The sequence below is a fragment of the Patella vulgata genome, chromosome 5 (genome assembly GCF_932274485.2).
Source record: "Patella vulgata chromosome 5, xgPatVulg1.2, whole genome shotgun sequence".
Lineage (NCBI taxonomy): Eukaryota > Metazoa > Mollusca > Gastropoda > Patellidae > Patella > Patella vulgata.
The window spans coordinates 10,652,362-10,679,375 of record NC_065883.2 but is presented as its reverse complement, the minus strand read 5'-3'; the positions used below and the strand labels follow the sequence as shown (position 1 = coordinate 10,679,375).

General features: G+C 35.5%; 2 protein-coding genes across 2 annotated transcripts in view; one reads left to right on the top strand and one right to left on the bottom strand.

Annotated features, from left to right (window-relative positions):
- LOC126821935 (zinc transporter ZIP10) overlaps nt 1-12,590 on the bottom strand; it is a 75,166-nt gene extending 62,576 nt beyond the window's left edge. The window contains exon 1 of the mRNA XM_056101174.1: nt 12,515-12,590. Within this exon, the coding sequence (XP_055957149.1) occupies nt 12,515-12,526 (12 nt within the window). The 5' untranslated portion in view covers nt 12,527-12,590. The remainder of the gene's footprint in view (nt 1-12,514) is intronic.
- Nucleotides 826-27,014, top strand: part of LOC126821951 (proton-coupled zinc antiporter SLC30A2) — a 36,647-nt gene continuing 10,458 nt past the window's right edge. The window contains exons 1-5 of the mRNA XM_056101176.1: nt 826-1,652; nt 2,989-3,135; nt 13,109-13,265; nt 21,228-21,510; nt 22,570-22,681. Of these exons, the coding sequence (XP_055957151.1) occupies nt 830-1,652; nt 2,989-3,135; nt 13,109-13,265; nt 21,228-21,510; nt 22,570-22,681 (1,522 nt within the window). The 5' untranslated portion in view covers nt 826-829. The remainder of the gene's footprint in view (nt 1,653-2,988; nt 3,136-13,108; nt 13,266-21,227; nt 21,511-22,569; nt 22,682-27,014) is intronic.

The following is a 27,014-nucleotide window of genomic DNA, read 5'->3' as shown; positions in this document are numbered from 1 at the left end:
GTGTGCTGTTGGCAAAAAAAAGGTTGAGAACCACAATGTCTTAATGATAGAGCCATTTGCCCTTTAAGCGTGACAGCTTGTAGTCCCCTACACCTAATTATAAGTTAACACCTAGTTCAAAAAACTAAAATTTTAATTTTTTATCTTTTGATTATGTGTCCCATGAAATGGATGCCAAGGCAATCGCCCACTCTGCACCCCACCACCCCATCTCCGCACTCCATTGAATTAATAATAGATCCCCTTTACATACTACTAAGTTGAAACTATAAAATAAAATTTAGCACAAAACGAAATTGTAATAATCGTTTCGATAATAGATTTATATAAGTTACACATCGAACTATATGGACCTATTGAATAATCAGAATATTCGATATGCAGACGTATGTGTTAATAAAATTTTTCACAACATCAATAAAATTTAGTTCTAAATAAATAAAATGAAATGTGGTTAACGTGTTGCTTCTCTGTTTCATCCGGGCTAATAAATACGGGCATACGAAAATTCCAACTAGCCAAGGCTTCTTTAACGTGCATGTCTACGTGGTAAAGTTTATTTTGGTGCCAACCGAATGACTAGATAGGCTGTTATTTATTTGGTTGCCTAAACGAAATCCCTAGCTCTGTCAAAAAATAAGAAAAAATCTTCTAAACAATCGTTTGGTGGATCTTTAAATATTCAATTTTAGTTTTTTCATATCTTTATGGACACTTTTATTGACAGTCAGTCAGGTTTTTTTGATTTTTTATACCCGAAAAAAAAAAAAAAAAATTATGGGTGGGCTTTAAAGATCACGTGATAGGTCACATGGTCAATGTAAACAAGATGGCTGAGGGCAAATGGGAAAACTGTCAAAATTTGCCACCTGTTCATGTGTACACACACGGCGGTGATGTTTTAGCTGGGATTGAACCCCGTAAATCAAGCTCTTTAAAACACAAACAACATTTGATCGATTTGTCAGAGGGTAATCACTCGAATAACAACTTCGTGAATGGCAGAATTCCTAACGATAAACTTGTTCATGACATCGATTATGAATTTGTAAATGGTGGTTTATTAAATGAAGACTATGATTCGCTTGCTGGCAATAATAAATCAGAATTTGTAGGTCACGACGATTTTGATGACAGCCTTATTAATCTTAAAAGTGGCAGTACAGACCTAAATGAACATACATTAGAAAAGAGAGACTTTTATAACACGGAAGTATTGCAGTCAACTGACAGAACGAGGACTGATAAGAGACAAAGTGAAATTGATTTATATAAAGGCGACAAGCACGTTGCCAGTTCAGTGTTATGTGAATCAAAATGTGTTAAGTCAAAAGCTAATCACACGTCTAAACAGGATCTAAAAACTAATCAACCTAATCAGGTCTCAACTATAGGAATTGATCCATATGTTTCTGTTCGATCTAATAATAATGATTCACGATACCGTGTCGAGTTAAACAGGGAAAACGATTTGTTGCTAAATAACCAGGATCAGGATCAAAACGACGGAACCTCGACAGGAAACATGATGGATATGACAGAAGACGTACACTGCCACTTTGGCAAAAAGGTTAAAAAGGATGTCGTAGCCAGAAATCAGTTGGCCGCTGTGGTGATTCTTTGTCTGACTTTTATGACCGGTGAAGCTATTGGTAAGAATTATTCAATGATAGATGCAAGCCAGGACATAAGGCACCTGTGATAATTTGTTCCTGATAATGTCTGTGACAGGTGCCTTATGTCTTCAGGCTTGATTATGTGGGTGATATTTATGTCTTACAATGTCTTTGACGGAGTCTACATATGTTCTAGTTACTCTAGTACATATGTTCAGACATGAAAATGTTATAGCCTTATAGTTTGAACATCTGGGTAGGCAATTTGGCTAAACAGATATTATAATTCCTCCCCAGTGTATATGAATGCTATATAATAATGTGTCCATCAAAGTCAACTTTGTCGAACACTTTTTTGCAATTTCTACTACAGGTGGGCTTGACAAGTTTTTATTTATGTTTATTATTTAATATTGCGTAGCTTTTGCACGTGAGGGGCCTAGAAATGATTCAACAATATATGTGCGTGTATATATGCGGTCTTTCGAACACTCTACATTCAAAGGGATTGTTCATTAGGTCATCATGTTCGATCCCTGCATTGGCTGAGAAAGTTCATCAGGATTGTTCGATGTGGTTTCTCCTTGTCAGTGGTGCAGGACGGAGGGTCTGACAAGTACAGCCATCTAGTCGTTCGGATGGGATGAAAAACTGAGGTCCCGTGTACACATTGGCGTGCACATAAGATCCCTTGACAGTTGGAATTCGATATAAGAGTAGACCGTAGTGCCGCTGTCCTTGCAAAATTTCCTTCATTGCACACTGTATGGCGTATGCCCGTCTTCGTTAGCCCAGTTCGGAGCAGAACAGTAGGACAGTAAAGTCCATTTCATTTCATTTCATCGGGTCATCAGTCAAAGATTGTTATCGAGGGTCGAGTTATCATATCAAATTGTTGATCAAATGTTATCCTATCCTGGAATTCACGTGCCTAAATTTAGGAAATCTTGTAAACACTGTATAGCTCGGAAACTTGGTGTGTTTATTCATTACGGTAAGGAAGGACCCAATCTATTTTCAAAATTTTAATACTAAAAAGAATGTATCTGTAATCATTGGTCAGTGACTTTATAGTGAGGCTAATTGTTCGTTCAAACTGTAGTGTAAAAGCACATAATTATGTAGGACTTTCAATAATTAGTCAAAACAGTTCAAGAACAAAATATGTCCAAACAAGCTAGTGTTATGCGAACCTGGCCAGGGGCAACAATGAGCAACTGCACAATGATGTGTAGACGGTGATACGTTGAATAAAGTTGTTTCTTTATTGGTTAAAGATCGTGTTTTTTTTATGATCAGATGTACCGGTATGAATAAAAAAACTGTATGTTTTATTTTACTAAAAAGGTTTTTTTTTGGGTCATATTTTCAGGTGGTGTTTTATCCAACAGTTTAGCGTTATTTACCGATGTCCTGCATCTAGGAAGTGATTTAATTAGTTTTTTGATTAGTTTATTAGCCATTTATCTCTCACAAAAACCACCGTCAAAAACCATGTCTTTTGGATATCACAGAGCTGGTAAGTAGCTGTCATATTGTGTTGCTTGAGCCATATACATATGTACATGTAACCTATTTAATAAAAGTCCAAGGACTGAACCTTGTGGAACCTCAGAATGTCTGTACCTTATATTATATTACTTGATCCACCATATACCGTAAATGGACCTAATTAATAAATGACGAGCCACGGTGGCTGAGTGAGTAAGGTGCTGGCTTGCTAATCAGGAGTTCCAGGACGATGGGGGACATGCAAGGAACAGAATCTTGTCATTTAGATGGATCGATCCTGTGTATGTAAAATGTTTGTGTGTATGTACATGTAAGAGAACCGTTGACATTTGAAATAAGGGTAGCCCATAGCGCCACTGTCCAGCCAAACTCTCTCTCATTGTACATGTACACTGCATGGCGTATGCCTGGCTTTTTTTTAGCCCGCTTTGTCCAGTTCGAAATAAATTGTATCCAAATCATATGTCTGCAATCTCGTAAAGGCACATACATGCACTATTGATTTTAATATAAATATCGCAAAATATGAAAGCTATAAATCTTTTCTTATCAAGGTAACTGCATAATGTGACCATTCATTTGTCAAACATTTGGTGCACTGTTAAAACTCTTAAAGAAATCCAGATTTATATTTAGTAATCTAATTACTAGTTAGAAAAAGGTCAATAAATGTTGATAAACTATTCATTCAAGTATTATTATAGTAAAGCTATGTTGGTCTAGTAGCAGTTAAGCCCCATTTCTCACTCTCCGTCTCACTAACTTCTGTTTGTTTGGAAATATGTGTTGTCTGAAGATTAAATATATAACGGATAAGATACAGACAGAATAAACAGAAAACTATTTAAAGGCGCTGGCTCACTAACCAGGATATCTGGGGTTCCATATCGGTGTTGCTTTAGAAAGTTCCCTGAAAATTTCCACAATGGTTTACACTTGTCAGTGGTGCCTAGCAACGGATATTGCCTAGTCATTTGGTTCTTGCAATATGCTTGAATAATGTTGATTGTTTGTGTCGCTTTTATGTCAGGTCACTTAAACTGTTATGCAGCCAATTTAAGAGGTGCCAAAAGTTGTATTTGAGAAATGTAAAGCTTTGTAAAATTCAATCAGTTCGTAAATGACATCTATATGTATCATGGCACCTTATTGCACCGCGTTGACATTTCTAGTGGTTTACCCACAGTTCCGTGCATGGCACACCAAGAAGTTGCAGTAACAGATGGTTTCATTGGCTAACCCCTCACTCCATCCTGATAGCAGATTATATAACAACTCTTTCAGATACTAGTGTAGTAAAGACAAGTAAAACGAAATTTTGAACTATAAAAAAAGAAACGAAATAGGATCTGTGTTTTAATCAGATTGGATATAATTAATACACCCAATTTTCACACATATCTCTTAGAAATGTGGACGTTAAACCCCATTTCTCTCTCTTAGAGTTGTATGATGGATTGTCATGACTCGATATACATATACAGTATATTACATGTCTATGACCCAGATACACTTCTTGAATATTTTTCAAGTAATTAAAGTTTATGTTACCACTTGTAAACACTTGGTACTGATACATACATGTACACACTTGAGATACAAAGATTTACTTTCAATTTAAAGGGCCAATCTCGATTATATTTTCGAGGATAAAACTGCTTAATTTTGTGTTAAAAGTCATTAATATAAGTGATACGTTTTCATATAACTTAAACCATTAAGTCTTCATCTGAAAATGGAGACTGGTGTCCAAAGCGGTATTATACGGTGTCTGGATAAAACCAGACTTTTATTTTATAAAAATAACATGTAGATGAAAATTACCTTTCGTTATCAACTACAGCACGTGGTTCATGCACTGTATAGACTTATAAAGGAACGGTAATAGATCATCATGCCATCCAATAAAAAAATTGACCCGAAATCTTAAAAGGATTACGTGTCCGGATAGGCAGTTCTGACATTCACGTCCAAACGACTCAATATTTTGAGCTGAAATTTTGAGACAACGTAAATACACCATTTCTCTATATTTTGGTATTTAAAATTCATACGTCGTCAGACTTTTATTTCTGAGACTCTGGTAAAATCATGATGATCTCTTTAACATATTGCCAGCCATATTTTTTTTGACAAATTATCACAGAACAAATCCATATACATAAGGCCAGGGTTAAAAATATTTCAGTTTGCCCAAACCCGACTCATGATGATTAGGTATGGGTAGGTAGGCAAATTCTTTTTTTTGGGGAGAGGACCAGACTTTGAGAACTAAATGCAAAAACAAAACTATATTTAAACTCTAACTTTATTATTAACGAGAACAGTATAACACAACACATTGTCCGTTGTCTTCGTGTTTATCTCTATTTCATCAACAGTGACATCATCAAAGACGTCCCTCCATGTCTTACTGTTGTTAAATCGCTGCAACTTATTCGAAACGATTGGTTTTACTTTATTTTCGCTTTTTATCACTACCGAAGACGACATAGTAAAGTAATTGTCCGCCATGACAATTGTCCTTGACAACAACTATCGCGATAAATAACGAGATTTTACGATCACATGTCGAGTTTGGTGTTACTATGTATAGACATGAGAGTGGCTGTTCAATCTCCCGACCGATTATTTCGCGTTTGGGAGTCATTGTCAAGCGTAAAAATAATGCTGTTAAAAAAAAAAAAAAAATCTTCAAAAACGGCAATAAAAGAATTTGACTCGCCGGCTTTTTTGGGGGTCGGTCGCGTTTGGGCAAACAGACAATCTTTTAATTTTGGCCTAATATATACATTTTCTAATGATTTGTGTCTGACCAAATATGTGACTTGTCACAGGTGCCTTATCTCCAGGCTCGATTAAATGCTAAATAATCAATATATATATATTTTATTAAAACAATATTTGTATTCAGGATATTTGAACAGGATTAGCCTACATTGTATGTAAAACCCCTCACCTTGTGTACGGTATATTAAACATTCATTATGTAAGAGCTAAATCTGCCTATTGCAGATCTTTCTTTAGGCCTGAAAAGTTATCTAAATCATAAATTAGACATTAATTTAACTTATCCAGACCATAATCAACTCTCGATGTCATCGGTAGCCTGCGATATTTACTGGATTGGAATCTGATCTGCTACTCAACGCTCATTGATAATTAAATAAAAAAAATGGATAATCAAGACTATGATTTTATCGTACCGACTTTAGTAATGATGATCAATTTGAGGCCTAAAATTCAATTGCTAAATTCTAGGTTCAGAGTGGATAAATTTGACTGAAATTTTCAGCAAATTTCCTTTACATTATCTCGATTTTAACTATTATAGTGAGCACCTCCAGCTCTTTGTCTAATTTATACTAATATTTGTGACTGTCGTTTGTCTGTCTGTTAGGGGTTGGCGGCTACACTAGGTCTGCCCCGAGTCTGAAATTTGGGGTATAGGGGTAGCTCTGACCGGGGAGTAACATAGGCCAGGTGGCGTTAGTCTGCCACTTCTGGCTTCGGGGTTATGACCCCTGAGCGAAGCCGGGCATTCTTCTAGTCTCCCATAATGTATCTTTAACATGGATTAAGCTGTAAGAAATTTGATATTGTGGTGAAAAATGCCTATAGGACTTTAAGATTAGCTTATAGATAAATATTCACAATTCTACCAGTTCATGTTTTATCTTTAGGAGTATATATGTAATAAGAGTCCAAATATAACTGTAAAGTTAATGAAGGAAAAAGATAAGCCTTGTTATTGTATATATATTATAATAGTGTTTCGAGCTGACTGCTTTAAAGATGTGTTATGTAAGATTTAGATAAAGAGAAGTGAAATTGACTGAGGTTGAACAAATGTCCTACTGTTCAACTCCAACTAGGATAATATAATGAAAATTCTATACAATGTACCTATGAGGCAATTTCGGCCAAACAGTGGTGCTATGGCCTACTCTTATTTCGAATTTTAAGGGTTCTTTTACGTGCATGCTGATGTGGACACAGGACTTTGATTTTTCATCCCATTTGAACGACTACTTCCTTTGCCCCTTGCCAGGCCCCCCAGTCCTACACCACTGACAAAGCGGAACCATGCCTTTAGATAAAGAGATGGCTGTTGTTGCTTCAATAGTTCAAAAATAGATAACTGAAATGAATATATTGAAAATTTCAGTAAAGACCCCTATGCGCAAGCGAATTATTGAAATAAAATTGATCCGTGTGCTAGTCCTGAAATGACCTAGTTTGTGTCGAGTGGATGTTAAAGCCCTTTTCTCTCTCTGTTGTAGATTTAATAAATATTGTCTTGATTGTTAAGTACCATAATACGATAATAAACAAACTCTCAATTATCCATTTTTTATACGCCCACATTTAAATGTGGTTGTATATTGTCGTCGCCCCCGTCCGTCCGTCGGTCCGACGTCCACAATTGCTTGTGGACGCTCTAGAGGCTAAAGTTAATATCCGATTGACTTTAAATTCATACACAGTGTTTAAGGTCATAAGACGAAGAAGCCTTTTCATTTTCAGGGATTTCTGATAAATACTGCTAGAGTTATGGCCTTTGATCACTTTGAAAAATCTTGTGGACGCTCTAGAGGCCAAAGTTAATATCCGATTGATTTTAAATTTATACACAGTGTTTAAGGTCATGAGACGAAGAAGCCTATTGATTTTCAGCGATTTCCTGTAATTACTGCCAGAGTTATGGCCCTTGATTCAAAAAATCTTGTGGACGCTCTAGAGGTCAAAGTTAATATCCGATCGACCTTAAATTTATACACAGTGTTTAAGGTCATGAGACGAACAAGTATATTGATTTTCAATGAATCTTTATGACTTGAACAGCTAAATCCATGATGTTAAAAGTTTCGGATACTAAACGTTAGCATGGGGCAGAACTTTATATAAACCAAACAAATTCTAATGGTTTTCGGATAATTACTTCACAAGTTGTTACTCTTAATCAGATTTTAGTGTATTATGAATGTTTCATTACCGAATAAAGTAAAAAATATGCGACAACTCTTGTTGACTGCCCGGACGATATAGCTGCTGTGGGCGTATGTTTCGTTGCCTGGCAACCTATCTTTTTGTATCAAGCTATTTTTTGTAGTTTGATATATTCTTAATCACACTGTCACGATGGTCTAGATCGTGAATTGCAAATGAATTTGGCAAACAGAAGTTAAGTAACTCTCATAATGTTGTGAACTTAAACAATGAGGCTAAAGAGACTTTAGTAAGACTGGGTTGTAAACTGTTTTTTGATTGGTTCGCAGACTCAAGCTATGATCAAGGCCAGAGCAGATAATCTGAATAATGTGAATACCCTATGGATTAACGCAGGGCATAGTGGAGTAAAACGGAATGAGACTACTGAAAAAACCGAGGATGGACAAAACTTGCCTTTGTGCTGGACATTGTCTGCGACTGGTACCTTATATCCAGGCTTGGGTAAAATCATTATCATTAAAATATTTTATCTGATCAAATCACCACTGAAATAGTTTACCTGGTCAAATCTTGGCTGAAATAGTTTGTCTGAAACAGTTTGCCTGCAATAGTTGATCAGGTATATAAGGTTGTTACCTTTGAAAAAAAAAATTGTGGGGGGGGGGGGAGCATAAAATCATGGCTGAAATAGTTTGTCAGGTGAAGTCAGTATTATGATAGTTTGTCAGGTAAATATATCTGATGTAAATCCTGATAAATTGGTTCAGTGGTATTCGATAATAGTTTTTCAGATAAAATTGATATTGAAATGGTTTGTCACATCAACTTGTAACATGGATGGGAAATCTTCCTTTGTTCTTTTCGTTCAATAAGCAAAGTGTTTTCCCTCTAGTAGATTGGGTGGAGCTTAACCGTGCAATATCTACACATTATCAATGTTATTGCACACTTTTGCTGGTTTACACTAGTTTTAGTAGAAATCATATAGAGAAGTGGGGTGGGTTTCCTGTGCAATAACAATAAGCATGTTGAGCAGTTGTCAATGTTACAAGTCATTTATAGCACGCTTCATTATTTAACAGGTTTAACCCTCGACCTTCGGCCTCTGGTTAAACTTGTTAACTCATGAAAGCTGTGCTATAAATATAACTTATCATTGTAATAATATACATGTATGCAGTTTCATTGAGTAAACTTTTTTGATATAATGTCCTGATAAATTGTTTCGATGGCAGATTTTTATTGAAACAATTTTATTTGATAAATACACAGTTTTCATGAATAAACTCTTCTTGAATTAATATCCTGATAATTGACCTGGAAATAATATAGCGATTGTATTTTAACATCCTGTTTACGACTAGGATAGCACAGGTGGCATGTATTTAATTATAAGTACTTGTATTCTGGTTCATACATGTGTCCAAAAACTGATACAACATCTACAAATGCTCAACAAATACAGGGGAGGAGGGTGGGGGGGGGAGACAATACATGCATGTGCTCTAATAAGATATGTACATGTATGTGCTCTTATTAGATATGCGCATGTATGTGTTTTTATGACTGTATAAGATGTCTATTTACTGTGAATAACATGTATGTGCTATACTTCCCTGTCTTGTCGTTTGGGTGGGATTAAAAAACGAGGACCCGTGCTGCTGCCCGGGAAAAATTTCACTGTATGGCGTATGGCCCATCTCCATAAGGCGCCCAGTAGTAGCAGAACAGTAAGATGTCATGTTCTGTAATTTGGATTATGTTTTTGTTAAAGCAGAAATTTACTCATTTTGCTGACTTGAAAACAAAATCAAATAATATATTTAAACATTTGCTTTGTACGTAGAAAAATTCACTTGTGTAATCAATCTCGCAAAACAGAAATTCATCAAATTTAATAAAAATCCCCACTGTAACGTTTTTCTCAAAATCAAAAAGATATTTTTGAATAATGTTGCATCAACTATTGTTTTGTTTTATAAATTTGACAGGAGACTGATTTATATTCCTGTCAAACTTTGTTATATAAATTATTTATAAAAATACGATATTATTGTGTTAATATTCAACAAAATATGTACATTTATATACTACATGTAAGGCTGAAACAAATCGTGTAAGCAGAGATAAGAAATGAAATGGAGATTAACGTCCTACTGTTCTGCTCCGACTGGGCTAATGAAGACGGGCCGTGTGGACTGAAAAAAATGTCACATGATCTTGCACAAGACATTGCTTAAAGGAGCTAAATCACTAATATTTGGGACCCACCTAGAAATTGATACAAATGGACGCAACACATATAATAATGTAATATGAATGTACATGTATATAAACTGATTTACATTCGATCGTTTCTGTTTTATTTTAATTTCTAATTAGTTATGTTCGGCAGAAGTCTCAATTGAATTGCAATCTCTAGTGTCTGGTTATTCCAGTCTACACCGATAGTATTTATTGCGCATGCTCCTTAGAAAAGAACATTATGTCACCGTTGTACACGACTTGTGGAATATGTCTAGCCTCGTTTGAGTCGTTTCTCGAGTCCCTTGTTACAAACGGCGCTGAAACGCATTATGGTACACGATTTGTGTACCAGTGGTAAAATGTTTATTTTGTCTCAAATATTGGATATCAGAAGCCCATCTTTTCTTGGTAAGATCACAACATCAATGTTGATCTGAATTGACAAATATTTTGTGTTTTCAATATTGAAGACTTTGGCTGATTTTGAGTTGGAGACTTGGCTACTTTAAATAACCTGTTGTATGTATCTTGCACCCCCTGACATGGATTAAGGAATTTTTGTGTTTACCTGTGAGTTGCTACAACCTGATGTACATGTATTTGTGTTCGCTAAGCACACCAAGTGTATTGACTTGACATCCACGGTTAAAGTTACACTGTCATTTGCATTTTTCACTAAAATATCAATATATCCACGCTAATATTTGTTGCTAAAATATCAAATTTGACTTGACATCCAAAGATAAAGTAACAATGCATCATTTGCTTTTTTTCACTAAGATATCAATATGTTCACGCTAATATTTGTTGTTACAATATCAAATATCTCATGGCTTAATCCACACTAATATCTACTCAGATTCATTATTTAAAATTTACTAACCACAACTCTAGAAAATTTTTACAAGTTGATTTGAGTAGCTGTCATGTTTATCTGGTTATTGTCAGAATATGTAATTATACATACAGATGAAAATGAAATAAAATGTGGTTGAATGGCTTGTCAGCACCTATACAAGCCAGATTGCAGGAAAACATATAGGAGAGAGATAGAAATGGAGTTTACTGTCCACTTGACACAAACTAGGTAATTTCAGGAATAACACATGGTTCAATTTTATTTCAATAATTCGCTTGCGTGTAGGGGTCTCTAGCAGTGGGAGGAAACCGGAGGACCCAGACAAAACCCACAAGGTTGGACAGGCGACCCTACTGTTTGTGGCGTACAACCGGGGAATAAAACCCCCCGCCAGTTGACTCAATGAGACATATAGGTGAACTATCTCCTTTATGGTGTAAATGATTATAATATGGTATATTTTCACATGTGTGACAGGAGTGTTAACCTTCTGGTGGGATTGAAACCTGTACATACATGGACACCCTACTGGTCACCCTACTGACCGATAGTCAATAATAATATTAACAGGTCTCTATTTCGCTTTGTTTTTTTTTTTTATACTTTCGATTGCCTCCACTACATGAAGATCTGACCGGTTGTAGTGGAAGGTTGTGGCCGGGGGGATACGAGCAGCCTTGACCCTATTAACCAATCAGTGCTGATGTTTCTACTGGGATATGCACAGTTCCTGCACCGTACGCTAAGAAAAACTTCGCAATATGCCGTTTCATTGGCTTATCGATCGTTCAACCAGAATGCAGGTTATATAACAACTCTCCCAGATCCCAGTATAGAACATAGAACAAACAAGTAAAACAGAATATTGAACCATATAAAAAACGATCTGTGATTTAATCAGATATACATATTAAACATACATTATGCAAGAGCTAAATCTGCCTATTGTAGGCCTTTCTTTAGGCCTGAAAGGTTATATAAACTATTAATTAGACATTAATTAATGTATCCAGACCATGACTAACTCTCGACGTCAACGCTAGCCTGCGATATTTGTTGGATTACTTTCCTTCTCGATTTAACGATTAAATGGATAATCGAGACTATGATTTTTGTCGTACCGGCTTTAGTAATGATGACCGAGGCTATGCGGAACTTTTGATCGCTTATTTCTCGGTTCATAGTGGATCAATTTGTCTGAAATTTTCAGCAAATTGCCTTTACATTATCTAGTTTTTAACTATTATGGTGAGAACTGTCAACTCCAACTCGTTATCTTATCTCCCATAATGTATCTTTAATAATACATGAAAAAAAGTGTACTTACATATCCAGACATTGTTGTGCTACATGTACATGTACATGAGAGGTCAGATGGAAAATACTGGACTGAATAACAGAATGTAAATGTGTTTATGTTTACTTAATCATTCTACGGCAGCGGGTTTTATAGACAATTATAGACAATTTAATCTAAAATTATAATTAGTACATACATACATACACACTATGTGCTTATTCAACTGGAAGCTGATAAAAGTGTTAAAGAGAGAGAGATTAAAAATAGTTTATGATAGCCATTCATACTTCATTTGGGGTGTTGGATGGCTGAATGGTTAGCGTGGGCGTGCTGTATCATAAAGTCTGTCATTGAGTCGACTGGCGTGGTTTTGAATCCCCGTTGTACATGACAAGGAGTAGGGTCGCCTGTCCAACCCATTGGTTTTTCTCTGGGTCCTCCGGTTTCCTCCCACTGCTAAAGACCCCTACGCGCAAGCGAATTATTGAAATAAAATTTAACCATATGTTAGTCCCGAAATGACCTAGTTTGTGTCGAGTGGACGTTAAACCCCATTTCTCTCTCTCTCTTTCTCTCATACTTCATTTAATGATTTTTTGGGTTTTTTTTGTTTGTTTACAGAGGTACTAGGTGCTCTCATTAGTGTGTTTATTATATGGTTGGTGTCAGGTGTGCTATGCTACATCGCAATAGAAAGAATTATTCATGAACATTATAAAGATGTAAAAGCTGATGAAATGTTGATAACAGCTGGTCTCGGTGTTGTTTTTAACTTAGTGTAAGTATTAAACTGTTCTGTTTTACTTTAATTAGCAAAAATTTGGGGAGTGTTTTTGCAGTATTGTAAAAATTGGATCTTTAAAAGAAACATCTGTCCCAAACTGATTTAAACCATGAGTGTTTAGTGATATCTTTTAATGGGCCCTTTTTTAATTGTAACAAAGAACAACGTCTTGTTGGCTTTCCCAGTTGCTGCATTTTTTTGTCTGGAACTTACATTATATTGCTTAACTTACATCCACACCCCTTTGGCAGCAAAAGATGCATGCTTATTGAAAATAAGGTATTTTGTGGTTACTTTTATCCAAATAAAAATCAATGAAGCGCAGGTCATAATGCTTTCATATTTTGGAAAAACTTTATTTAAACTTTAAATAAAGTTTTTTTCAAAATATGAAAGCATTATGACCTGCGCTTCATTGATTTTTATTTGGATAAAAGTAACCACAAAATACCTTATTTTCAATAAGAAAGTTAACTTCCACTGAGGTGACATTCCTGACATTGCCCCCTTATCTCTAGTGGTAGCTGTGTGTTTAATTATGATATGACATTGACAGTAAACAAAGTCTTGATTATGAATCGTTCTAGAGCATCTGATGCCATCGAGAGGTGATTTTGGTCTTGTTTTGTTAATAAATATCTAATTAATAGTTTATATAACATTTAAAGCCTAAAGAAAAACCTGTAATAGGCAGATTTAGCTCTGGAATAATGTATCTTTAAACTCTCTAATTGTTGACAAATGCAAATACTGTATATTATTCAAATCCATTAATGTTTATCCATTAATTATGTAGAATATATTAGTGTGTTCATTTAGAGAATTCGTTTTCTAAATTCACCTGTATTATTAAGTACTATAAAATCAATGGTAAAAGGGATGTAGCAATTGTTTCATTCTTGTAACTTTTTCCTGTTTGTAATGTAAATAAAGTTAATGTTTACACCACTGGTCGTCTGTCTTGAACTAACACTATTAAACCTTTCATCGTATGAATGTTCAAGCACAATTAATATGAGGGTAGTTAAAGGGTGTAGGGCTCTATTCTTTGCAACCTTAAAATAGATGAAAATGAGTCTAAAAGCAGATAGTAATGTAATATGAATGCAATATAATAGAGTTGGGCGATATACCGGTATTTCGGTATACCGTGATAAAATCATCGGCGATTTTATCATATCGGACTTACTTAAAAATATCGAAAAACCGGTTTATCGTGACTTAAAAAAATTATCGCGATTATGATAATTATCATGTCCCAATATTGATGATAATACATCGTCGCTTGGACTAGTAAGCGAGGAAAATGTGTTTGGCAAGGTCAAGGTTGGAGAGTATTTTCCCCAGTCGCAACTGTCACTGTTCTGATTTTCAGACAAGTAGATTTTAGAACCCTGCTAGTTCTGGTTACATATTATCGTTATATTAAAACTTAATATTCTGCTTCGACTAACTAGTATGTCATTCTATTGATAGAATTAAATTCGTCTACAAGTATAAAATATAGCATATTAAGTACCGGCGGGTCAAGGGTAAATATCCATCATAGCGTCTAGCAACAGTAAAAAAGTGACAACAAGCGACGATTTGCTGCCTAAAAAAAATTCCTCCAGTCCCGTTTGGACTTTCTTTGGGTTTAAGCCAAACGACGTAGACCAGGCCACAATATTCTGCAAAGTTTGCACAAATCCAGTAATGGCTAAAGGTGGCAACACAACCAACCTATATCATCATTTGCGAACACGACACCCAAGTCAGTACAAAAGCTTTTATTTATACGGGATTGCCAGGGTTGATATTAATAAAATAATAAATACAACATACCTTTTTCTTTATTAGTATTTGATACAGTATGCACACAAGACAGGGGTCAAGACCGTCACAAGAATTCAAAATTAGACTTCTATAGACACACGTAAAAATTATCACGATAATATCGTTTATCGTGATATTAGATAAATTATTATCACGATATTTATTTTTCATTATCGCCCAAGCCTACAATATAATATATAAGTAATTATTAACCTGTTGGAATTTAGCCGAAAGTAGATTTATGATACCATAGTAGGTTCATTGTTTTACCAATCGGCTTGATTGAACTTCAAGCGGCTAAAGCCGACAAAAAGCAATCGATTAAGATCCCTCAAATGCATATACATGCAGTGATTTATATTAAATTTTGAAATGTTTTATTGTAATTTCTTATCAGTTATGTTCAATGAAATATTTGAAGAGCCCAAATTGAACAGTAGTGGTTTATGCCTGATTAGTCCATTCTACACTTTTTTTTAATTATTATGTTGTCCTTTGTGAATCAGCCATTACTAATTAGTTCTCCATTGTCTTGTTGGGTATATTTTTCTTTGTTCATTACAAATGGCGCCCAAAACCATAGAAATACCTGACACTGATGTAAGTGACAAGGAGTAGGGTTGCCTTCCAACCTAGTAGGTTTTCTCTGGGTCCTCCGGTTTCCTCCTGCTGCTAAAGACCCCTATGCGCTAGTGTGTCAAGTGGGCGTTCAACCCCACTATAAGGTCTATGGTAGAAAAGATATAGAATTACTTTAAACCAGACAATCAATAAATATTAAGTTTGTTTATATTAGGAACAAGCTTCAAGAATGAAAACGACATTCTTGAAAAAAAAATTTGTTCCTGGTCGGCTATTTTGAACTTACACCTTTTTGTATGAATGTTTTTTTTCGAGGACAATTATGTTGATGTAGAGAGAGCATAAACCTATTGCCTTTTATTTGACATTGTTATATATTTTTCATTCATACATATAAGAAAACATATACCCGAAAAGAAAATATTTAAATAAATTGTAAGGAAATATTGAATAAATTGGATCTTGAGGTCAATGTGACTTTGAAATCTACTTTTGCACACAACTCTTGTTTTGTTAAACTCTTTAACACATCAATCACGTGTACGAACACATTTTATATTATGTCATCTCTGTATTTAATGAATGGGGGTATATTATATACTTTCCATATTAACTTGACGTGATCTTCAGATATATACATGTATTAAGAAACTTTTTATGGTTCAGAACTCTTTAATTTGAGAAGGTTCATCCATAAAACTATCTTTAAAACTTCAGGTATGATATCGATATTATTGAACATCTGCATAAAGATTTTGTATATTCCACGACTAATGATCGGTTATTAAAAATCAGTACAATAAATGTCTCTGAAAACTCCTGTTATTTCTTCAATCTGATTAGATATAAAGATTGGATATGTTATTTTCTCTGTGGTAATAATGAATGAAAAGGAGTTTAACATCCTACTTTTTCGCTCCAACGCGTTAGTAATAATTCATTTTATTAGGTCAATAAAACTGTTTACAATAATTTTTTTTAATAGTGATGTATGTTATGTTATGTAAAATGGTCAGGCCAGAAAGCCGGGACAGGAAAAGTATGTAGTTATTTGGATGAGATGGAAACCAAAGGTCGAGTGCACAGAGGGGGTTTGGATGGCCGAATGGTTAGTGCGTGCACATTGTATCATAAGGTCTGTCATTGAGTCAGCTGGCATGGTTTCGACTCCCCGGTTGTCTCATCACTGAGTCATTGTGACTCCCACATGGTCATAGACTATTACCAAAAGCAAAATGACATAGTCAGTGTCAACTAAATATTAATATCTCTCTCTCTCTCTCTCTCTCTCTCTCTCCTTCATCTTAAAAGCTTACAAGAAAACACAGTAATCATGTACATCAGATTGAGTAAGAAACAGATAAAGCACAATAATGAAGTATATTAAATCTAATAATGCACAGAAAAATCAATGTAAAATGCTTTCTAATTAACTATTTGGTTGTGAATTATTTTTTTAACACAGGTGTTGAATAGAATATAAATCTATAAAAACTATTAATCATATATTGCTTACAGGTGTACAATTATAATATCATTGTAAAGGCTGCCCATTCAATATTAAAATAAGGCAAGTTTACAGGTGTACTAGTATGATGATCCTGATGTTTAATATTAAAACAAGGGAATGCATCAAGAAGAAATGAAAAATGAATAAAACATGGCTACTGCTCTGTACAGGCTAATAAATATGTGCATTATGATGGCCATTTAATACTAAACATTAGGAATCCATCTAGAGAAAATGAAAAGGAAATAACATCCTACTTTTCTGCACCAAACAGGCTAATAAAGACAGGCATAATGGTGGACTTCGGTTATTCTGCCCATTCTTTCTCATTTCCACTTACTCTTATTTAGATTTGCAACTGCTGGGGGATCTTTAACGTGCTGCTAGGGTATATATAGGACCTCGGTTTTCTATCCCATCTAGACGACTAGGGGAACTTTCTCTCTGTGAGTTAAATGTCTCAAACCAAAAAAAATTGGCACCTCACAATATAGTGTGAAGAAAACTAGATACAATATTAAACACGAATTAAATAAAATTTATATTTTTTTAAGATATTTTTTAAAAGAAATGTTTAAAATGTCAGGGGATCTGTAAAAGAGCTGATATTTGTAACCTAAAAATTTACACAAATTGGTCGAAAAAGCATATGATAATGTAATATGAATGTGTATAAACCGATGTACATTCAGTCGTTTCCGTTTTTACTCTAATTTCAAATCAGTTATGTTTGGCGAAATACGCGAGAAGTGTCAATCAAATGGCAATCTCTAGCGTCTGGTTATTCCAGTCTAGACCAATAGTAATTATTGCACATGCTCTCCAGATAAGAACATGGGGTCACCATTTAGCATGACTGGTGGAATATGTCTAGCCTCGTTCTTTGAGTCCCTTATTACAAACGGCGTTGAAACTCACTATGGTACATGGTTCATGTATCAATGGTAAGATGTTTATTTTGTTTCCCGGTAAGACCACAACATCAATATTGATTTAAATTGACAAATAATTTGTGTTTTCAATGTCGAAGACTTTGGATGATATTGAGTAAGACTTAGCTACATTGTACTTTAAGATGCTGCAAAGGTCTACACAAAACCGCAGTTTTCTATCCCATCTAGATGACTAGGGGAACTTTTTCTCTGTGAGTTAAATGTCTCAAACCAACAAAATTGGCACCTCACAATATAGTGTAAAGAAAATTATATACAATATTAAAAAAGTTTTAAATATTTTATATTTTTTTAAATATTTTTTAAAAGAAATGTTTAAAATGTTCATTCAGATTATTCAGGGGATAATAAGCAGAATATGTATTTAAAATAATTTTCTTTATAAAGAGTATTATTTTCGATTAAAACTTGACGCACAGCCAGTTCAGATTTTTTCAAGAGATAATCAGAGAAATTTTGTGTATATCATGTACAATATCTTATGATATAAAAAAGTGAAATTTTATCAAAAAAAAAAAGATTTAATTTTTTCATTAACACTATCAGCTGCTAGATTTAAAGAGGAAGTGACATCAGAATAATGTTTAGTTATGAGTCTGCTTTTAATCATATTGATTGTTGAATATGCATTTTATTTTTAAAATTATAACAGTTTTAATCTCCAATCTCCTTGAAATATTCTTGAATGGGGGATCACGTGGCTAAGTGGGTAAGACACTGGCTCGCTAGCCTGGAGGTCGGGTGTTCGATCCCTGCATTGGCCGAGAAAGTTCCTCCAGATTTTCCGGCATGGTTCCCCCTTGTCAGTGATGCAGGACGGAGGGCCTGACAAGGACAGCTGTCTAGTCCTTCGGATGAGACGAAAAAACGAGGTCCCGTGTATACATTGGAATGCACGTAAAAGATCCCTTGGCAATTGGAATTCGATATAAGAGTAGGCGATAGTGCCACTGCCCGGGCAAAATTTCCCTCATAGCACACTGTATGGCGTATGCCCGTCTTCATTAGCCCAGGTTAGGAGCAAAACAGTAGGACGTTAAAAACCCCGTTTCATTTCATTTATCTTGAATAATGATCTTTGTTTAGCTCCCTATGACGTCTCTTATGCTAGGTTCCCACTATCACGATTCGCGCTACAATTGAAATCGTGGTTTTAATCGTGGAGTAATCGAGATGTTCCTATCAGGTCTTATGTATTTCCCTCATAGCTCACTGTATGGCGTATCCCCATCTTCATTAGCCCAGTTGGAGCAGAACAGTAGGACGTTAAACCCCATTACATTTCGTTTCATTTCATTGATTAAAAGCCGATTCATGATAACATATTCGAGTAGAGTTTTAGTCCTGCGAACTGCAGAATTTTCTTGTTATTGGGCTCTGCTCACTATAGTTTGTTTATTAAATTTTAGCGTTTTCCAAGGTTCTCCCGACATACTAATAGACTGATTGCTGCTTTAAGATTTGCACTCTGTCATTTAGAACTTTTTCCACAAATTGGATGCCTTTGTTGTCTGATGTATTGTATAATCTCTTTAATAGTTGGTTCATGGTTCATTTCATTAAAGTAAGATAACAAATGGATTGATGAATGGGCTTCTGTATGATAGGTGTCATCTAGATTTATGACGTTGGTATTTATTCTATGCTTTCGTAACACTTTTTTTGTGTGTCCCATTTAAATTTAGATCAAACATGTTTTTTTCTTTATTTATTATGAAACGTAAATTGAATTTAAAGGAGCTAAATTGCTAATATTTAGGACCTAGAAATTGACCCAAATGAGTCCCTTGTTACAAATGGCATTTAAACACATTATGGTACGCGATTCGAGTACCAATGGTAAAATGTTTATTTTGTCTTAAATAATGGATATCAGAATCCCATCTTTTCTCGGTAAGATCACAACATCAATGTTGATTTAAATTGATAAATAACTTGTGTTATCAATGTTGAAGACTATGGATGATATTGAGTTAGAGACTTAGCTACTTTAAAAGATATGAAAATTAATGTACAACTTTCTCCCCCAAAATAAAATCCTCATTTGAAAATGTTCTTTGAAATTTTGGTGTCATATCTGTGTATGACTATGACGTTAGTATTATTTCTACTTTCGTAACACTTTGTTTGTCCAGGAGCCCGTGTGGCTTGCCGAATAAGACGTTGTTTGATCCCTACATTGGTCGAGAAAGTTCAGTGGGAGTTTTCAGCGTGGTTCTCCCTTGTCAGTCGTGCAGGACAGGATGGAGGGCCTGGCAATGGAAAATGTATAGTTTGGATGGGACGAAACCAAGGTCCCGTGTACACATTGGCGTGCACGTAAAAGAACCTATCGCAGTTGGAATTCGACATATATGGTTGTCCTGTATAAAACTTGATCAACACCAGACTTCAAAAAGTTCTTTGAAATATGTTTGTTAATTTTAACCCTTTGAGGACATCCATGTATAAAGAATGGGCTCGTTTGAGCATGGTGAATAAAAGTCATTTTGACTGTGCATGTTGAATAAAAGTATTCTTGATTGTGTATGTTGAATAAAAGTACTTTTGCCTCTGCTTGTTAATAAAAGTATTTCTGGCTATGCATGTTGAATAAAAATCTTTTTGACTGTGCATGTTGAATAAAAGTATTTCTGACTGTGCATGTTGAATAACAGTATTTTTGACTGTGCATGTTGAATAAAAGTATTTCTGACTGTGCATGTTGAATGAAAGTACTTTTGACTGGGCATGTTGAATAAAAGTATTTCTTACTGTGCATGTTGAATAAAAGAATTTTTGACTGTGCATGTTGAATAAAAGTATTTTTGATTGTGCATTTTGAAAAAAAGCAATTTTGACTGTGCACATTGAATAAAAGTTTTTCTGACTGTGCATGTTGAATAAAAGTAATTTTGACTGTGCACGTTGAATAAAAGTAATTTTGACTGTACAACATAATGAATAAAAGTATTTTTAATCGTGCTTGATGATAAAAGTGTTTTTGATTGTTCTTGAAGATACAAGTACTTATTATAGCTGTGCATGATCTATACTTGATATTTATTTTGCCATTTTGAAGCTTTAATTTTATATAAATTTTTTTTTTTTTTTTAGGATGGCTGGTGTTCTACATTCTGAAGCATTCTGTTGCTCAGTTTCTTCACATTCCAAATTTGGTCATAATCATTCCCACTCTGCTGGAAATAGTCATGGACACAGTCACAACCCGTCAGAGTATCACCAGTTAACCATGGTAGGCAACTCTATGGAGGATGACGAAGAAATAATTGTCCCAAAACAGAAAAATATTAACGTCCGTGCAGCTTTTATACATGTTGTTGGTGATATTATTCAAAGTATAGGTGTTTTTGTTGCTGCTTTGATAATTAAATTTAAGGTAGGTACACATCACTATGATTTCTTTTTGCACCAATGTTCTACACATGATTGGGAGCCATGGTGGCTCAGTGAGTAGGGCACTCGCTCGCCAACCTGGAGGTCTTGGGTTTGATCCCAGTGTTAGTCCAGAATTCCTTGAGATTTTCCGGGGGATCACGTGGCTAAGTGGGTAAGATGCTGGCTTGCTAGCCTGGAGGTCTGGTGTTCGATCCCTGCATTGGCCGAGAAAGTTCATCAGGATTTTCCGGAGTGGTCCCGCCTTGTCAGTGATGCAGGACGGGGAGGGCCTGACAAGGACAGCTGTCTAGTCTTTCGGATGATACGAAAAACCGAGGTCCTTTGTATACATTGGAATGCACGTAAAAGATCCCTTGGCAGTTGGAATTCGATATAAGAGTAGGCGATAGTGCCGCTGCCCGGGCAAAATTTCCCCCATAGCACACTGTATGGCGTATGCCCGTCTTCATTAGCCAAGCATAGGAGCAGAACAGTAGGACGTTAAACCCCATTTCATTTCATTTCATTTCATTTCAAGATTTTCCAACCCAGTTTCCCACTTCTCAGTGATGTAGGATAGAGGTCCTAGCAAGGAACTGAAATGAAATGGGGTTTAACGTTCTACTGTTTTGCTCTGACTGGGCTAGTGTAGACGAGCATATGCCATATGAGGGAAATAATTGCCCAGACAGAGAGACACTATGGCACACTCTTATATCAAATTACAACTGTCAAGGGTTTTTTTTTTTTACATGCATGGCAATATGTACGCAGGACCTCGCTGTCCCTTGCTAGATGGTCTGTCCTGCACTACAAGGGGGAACCATGCCGTAAAATCCCCATCCCCAACACCGGGATCGAACAGGAATAATGTCGTACTCACTCAGCCACTGCGGCTCCTGGCCTGGCAAGGAAAAAGGATCTAATGAATAAGAACTTTTGGCCATTAGCTTTCATTTGAAAGAAAACTTAGTATTATTTCATACAGCAATTCGTCTTGTATTCAATTTCTTATTGTATTAGTTTTCTTTGTAATTACGTTTAATCTCATTCCTTACAGCCCGAAGAAAAGTATCGTCTAGCTGATCCTATTTGTACATTTATATTTTCCTTATTAGTACTGATAACAACTATAGCTGTCTTAAGAGATACTTTACGCGTTATGTTAGAAGGTAAGTTACAGTGTATTTTATCAACTCTAGGGGGGTTGGATGGTTAGCATGTGTATGCTGTATCATAAGGTCTGTCATTGAGTCAACTGGCATGGTTTCCCTGGTTGTACGTGACAAGGAGTAGGGTCGCCTGTCTAACCTCGTGGGTTTTCTCCGGGTCCTCCGGTTTCCTCCCACTGCTAAAGACCCCTATTGAAATAAAGTTGAATCATATTTTAGTCCCAAAATGACCTAGTTTTCTCTCTATCTCTCATCAACACTAGTAACAACGAAAATGAGTTTTGATCGATCACCAAATGACGCAATCTGTTTCACAGAGGATTACGAAAGTCTTCTAATATCTCTGTAAAAGATGACTGCCTTCAACATGTGATTTCATATCACACAGCGTCAATCATTGGCTTAATGGCACGTGCATTGTTTACATAAGACACTACTAGTCCAAGCAGATTGGTGCCTTTTACTCATTTTAATACCCATTTACACTAAATAGGAAATAATTTTTACCTACAAATACTTCAAACATTTTTGTGAATTTTTCTAATACATACAAAAATTGTTTTAAAATTTAATTTATCGGAGGAAAAAAGTTCATATTTGTGACTCATTAAGTTGTGTCGATGTCATCCTTGTACGGCCCAGTGAATATTCACTGCTGATCAAATGACTGTGGTGTATTGCATCAATTCTGTAGCAATGACAGTTCAATATAAAATGCACAAATTTATTTTTATACGCCCACATTAAAATGTGGTCGTATATTGTTGTCGCCCCCGTCCGTCCGTCGGTCTTGTGGACGCTCTATAGGCTAAAGTTAATATCCGATTGACTTTAAATTTATACACAGTGTTTAAGGTCATGAGACGAATAAGCCTATTGATTTTCGATAATTACTTCAAGAGTTATGGCCCTTGATCACTTCAAAAAACCTTGTGGATGCTCTAGAGGCTAAAATTAATATCCGATTGACTTTAAATTTATACACAGTGTTTAAGGTCATAAGACGAAGAAGCCTATTCATTTTCAGTGATTTCCGATTATTACTGCCAGAGTTATGGCCCTTGATCACTTTGAAAAATCTTGTGGACACTCGAGAGGCTAAAGTTAATATCCGATTGACTTTAAATTTATACACAGTGTTTAAGGTCATGAGACGAAGAAGCCTATTCATTTTCAGCGATTTCCGATAATTACTGCCAGAGTTATGGCCCTTGAACACTCTGAAAAATCTTGTGGACACTCTAGAGGCTAAAGTTAATATCCGATTGACTTTAAATTTATACACAGTGTTTAAGGTCATGAGACGAAGAAGCCTATTCATTTTCAGCGATTTCCGATAATTACTGCCAGAGTTATGGCCCTTGATCACTCTGAAAAATCTTGTGTTTAAGGTATTGAGACGAAGAAGCCTATTGATTTTCAGTGATTTCCGATAATTACTGCCAGAGTTATGGCCCTTGATCACTCTGAAAAATCTTGTGTTTAAGGTATTGAGACGAAGAAGCCTATTGATTTTCAGTGATTTCCGATAATTACTGCCAGAGTTATGGCCCTTGATCACTTTGAAAAATCTTGTAACGCTGTAGAGGCTAAAGTTATCATCTGATTGACTTCAGATTGATACACAGAGTTTAAGATCTCGAGACAAACAAGTATATTGATTTTTAATGAATCTTTTTGACTTGAACAGCTAAATCCATGATGTTAAAAGTTTCGTATACTAAACGTTAGCATAGGGCAGAACTTTATAAAAACCAAACAAATTCTAATGGTTTTCTGATAATTACTTAATCAGTTGTTACTCTTAATCAGATTTTAATGTATTACATGTATAAATGTTTCATTACCGAAAAAAGTAAAAATATGCGACAACTCTTGTTGACTGCCCGAACGATATAGCTGATGTGGGCGTATGTTTCATTGCCAGGCAACCTACCTTTTTGAAATTCAATATGTAACCGTATATAGATAAAAACAAACTATAAACATAGGTTGCCTGGCAACAAAATATAGCATTAGCAGCAGCTACTGGAAAGTCATCCAATCAGTTATGAGATATGCAAACTTCAAATACTTTTTGGAAACATCAAATCATAGTTACATCAATACAGTTCTTCCTTTCAATAGACATACCTGTTTCAGAAAGGTCAGATCGTTATTTAAGCCTCTATATTGCTAACAATATTTTGTAACAAAAGGAAATAACTCTAACGTTATTATAGAAAACCATTGAACATCAATAGGGTTCTTCATTTTAATAGAATAGACATGCAATATAAGTTTAATTTGTTAATAGTGCTAACAAGATTTAATAACAAATAGGGAATTACTCTGGGATTTGTCCAAAAGTTTCTCCCTTTTATTTGTGCAGACAGCCAATATAAAATTTCAGAAAGATAAGGTCATTTGAAGCCTCTACAGTACTAACAAGAATACCTAACAGTGTCCGGGGTGGGAGTGTGGGGGGGAATTGCCGAATGGTTAGCATGTGCACGCAACATCATAAGGTCTGTCATTGAGTCAACTGGCGGGATGTCGATACCCTAGACTCGCTTGTCCAACCTCATGGGTTTTCTCCAGGTCCTTCAGTTTCCTCCCACTGCTAAAGACCCTGTATATATATTTGCATGCACTTAAAAAAAAACCTTGACAGTTGGAATTTGAAATAAGAATAGGCCATAACCACTACAGTCCAGCCACTGCATGGCGTATGTCCATCTTCTTCATTAGCCTAGGGGGTGGTGGATGGCCGAATGGTAAGCACGTGCATGCTGTATCATAAGGTCTGTCATTGAGTCAACTGGAGTGGTTTTGAATCCCCGTTTGTACGTGACCATGTAGTAGGGTTGCCTGTCCAACCTTGTGGGTTTTCTTCAGGTTCTCCGGTTTCCTCTCACTGCTAAAGACCCCTACGCGCAAGCGAATTATAGAAATATAATTGAATCATGTGTTAGTCCTGAAATGACCTAGTTTGTGTTGAGTGGATGTTAAACCTCATTTCTCTCTTTCTCTCCCATTAACCCAGTAGGAGCAGAATAGTAGGATGTTAAACCCCATTTCATTTTATTTCAGTTCACTTTTGTGTTCTACAGATTTCCTGAACGGATATGAAAAGCCAAAGTTTAGGTCTTGTACTTGAAATACCTGTTGCTTATTTATTTAAAATTTGATGGTATAATGCCTGGGGCTAATTTTTAAGTGTTGTAACATTGAATTATTTATAGGTGCAACATTAATCAGTTTTAAAAGTCAAAAGTTTTATTTTTGGGACAGAAAATTACAATTTAATCAGTTTTAAAAGTCAAAAGTTTTATTTTAGAATTTAATCATCTGTTATGTAGAGCAAAACTGACAAGTGTTACTTTAAAAAATTTGCATAAATGTCAGTTACTGGTAGAATGTTTTTATTTGTCAACTATTGCAGTCATTTAGTACAAGTTGATTTATTTTATTAATTGTTAGGGTCTGGTGGAGTGGCCGAATGGTTCAACACGTGTGTATTGGATCATAAGGTCTGTCATTGAGTCAAGTGGCGTGGTTTCGATTCCCAGCTTGTACGTGACAAGGAGTAGGGTCACCTGTCCAATCTTATGGGTTTTCTCTGGGTACTCCGGTTTCCTCTCACAGCTAAATATCCCTATTTTCAAGCTCATTATTGTAATAATATTAAACCATGTGTTAGTCTCGAAATGGCTTAGTTTGTTTTGAGTGGACATTAAACCCCAATAATTCTATCTGTCTGTTGCCCAGTTGGTGCAAGGGCCTGACAAGGACAGCTGTCTAGTCCTTCGGATGAGACCAAAAACCGAGGTCCCGTGTATACATTAGAATGCACGTAAAAGATCCCTTGGCAGTTGGAATTCGATATAAGAGTAGGCGATTGTGCTACTGCCCGGGCAAAATTTCCTTCATAGCACACTGTATGGCGTATGCCCGTCTTCATTAGCCAAGCATAGGAGCAGAACAGTAGGATGTTAAACCCCATTTCATTTCATTTCATTTCCAGTTGATGCAAAATACTACAATCTCAGTAACCAGGAGGCTGGGTATTGCCACTGCACTCAAGATGCGGATAGATGAATAATTGATATTTTTAGTCCTGTCGATGTCAAAGAAATAAAAATGTTTTATATCACGATATTGATGTGGATCATAATAAGGACCAAAACAATTTAAGAGTATTTTTGTACCTATTGATATTGTGTGACGTGGATAATTAAGAGTGACAGGTTACTAATTGAAGCGAGATAAAAATAAATGATATCTCGGGTACAGTGTATGTTTTTTTTCTGGCAACTAACATTTGATCAATTCAAAAATTTCAGATAGATGC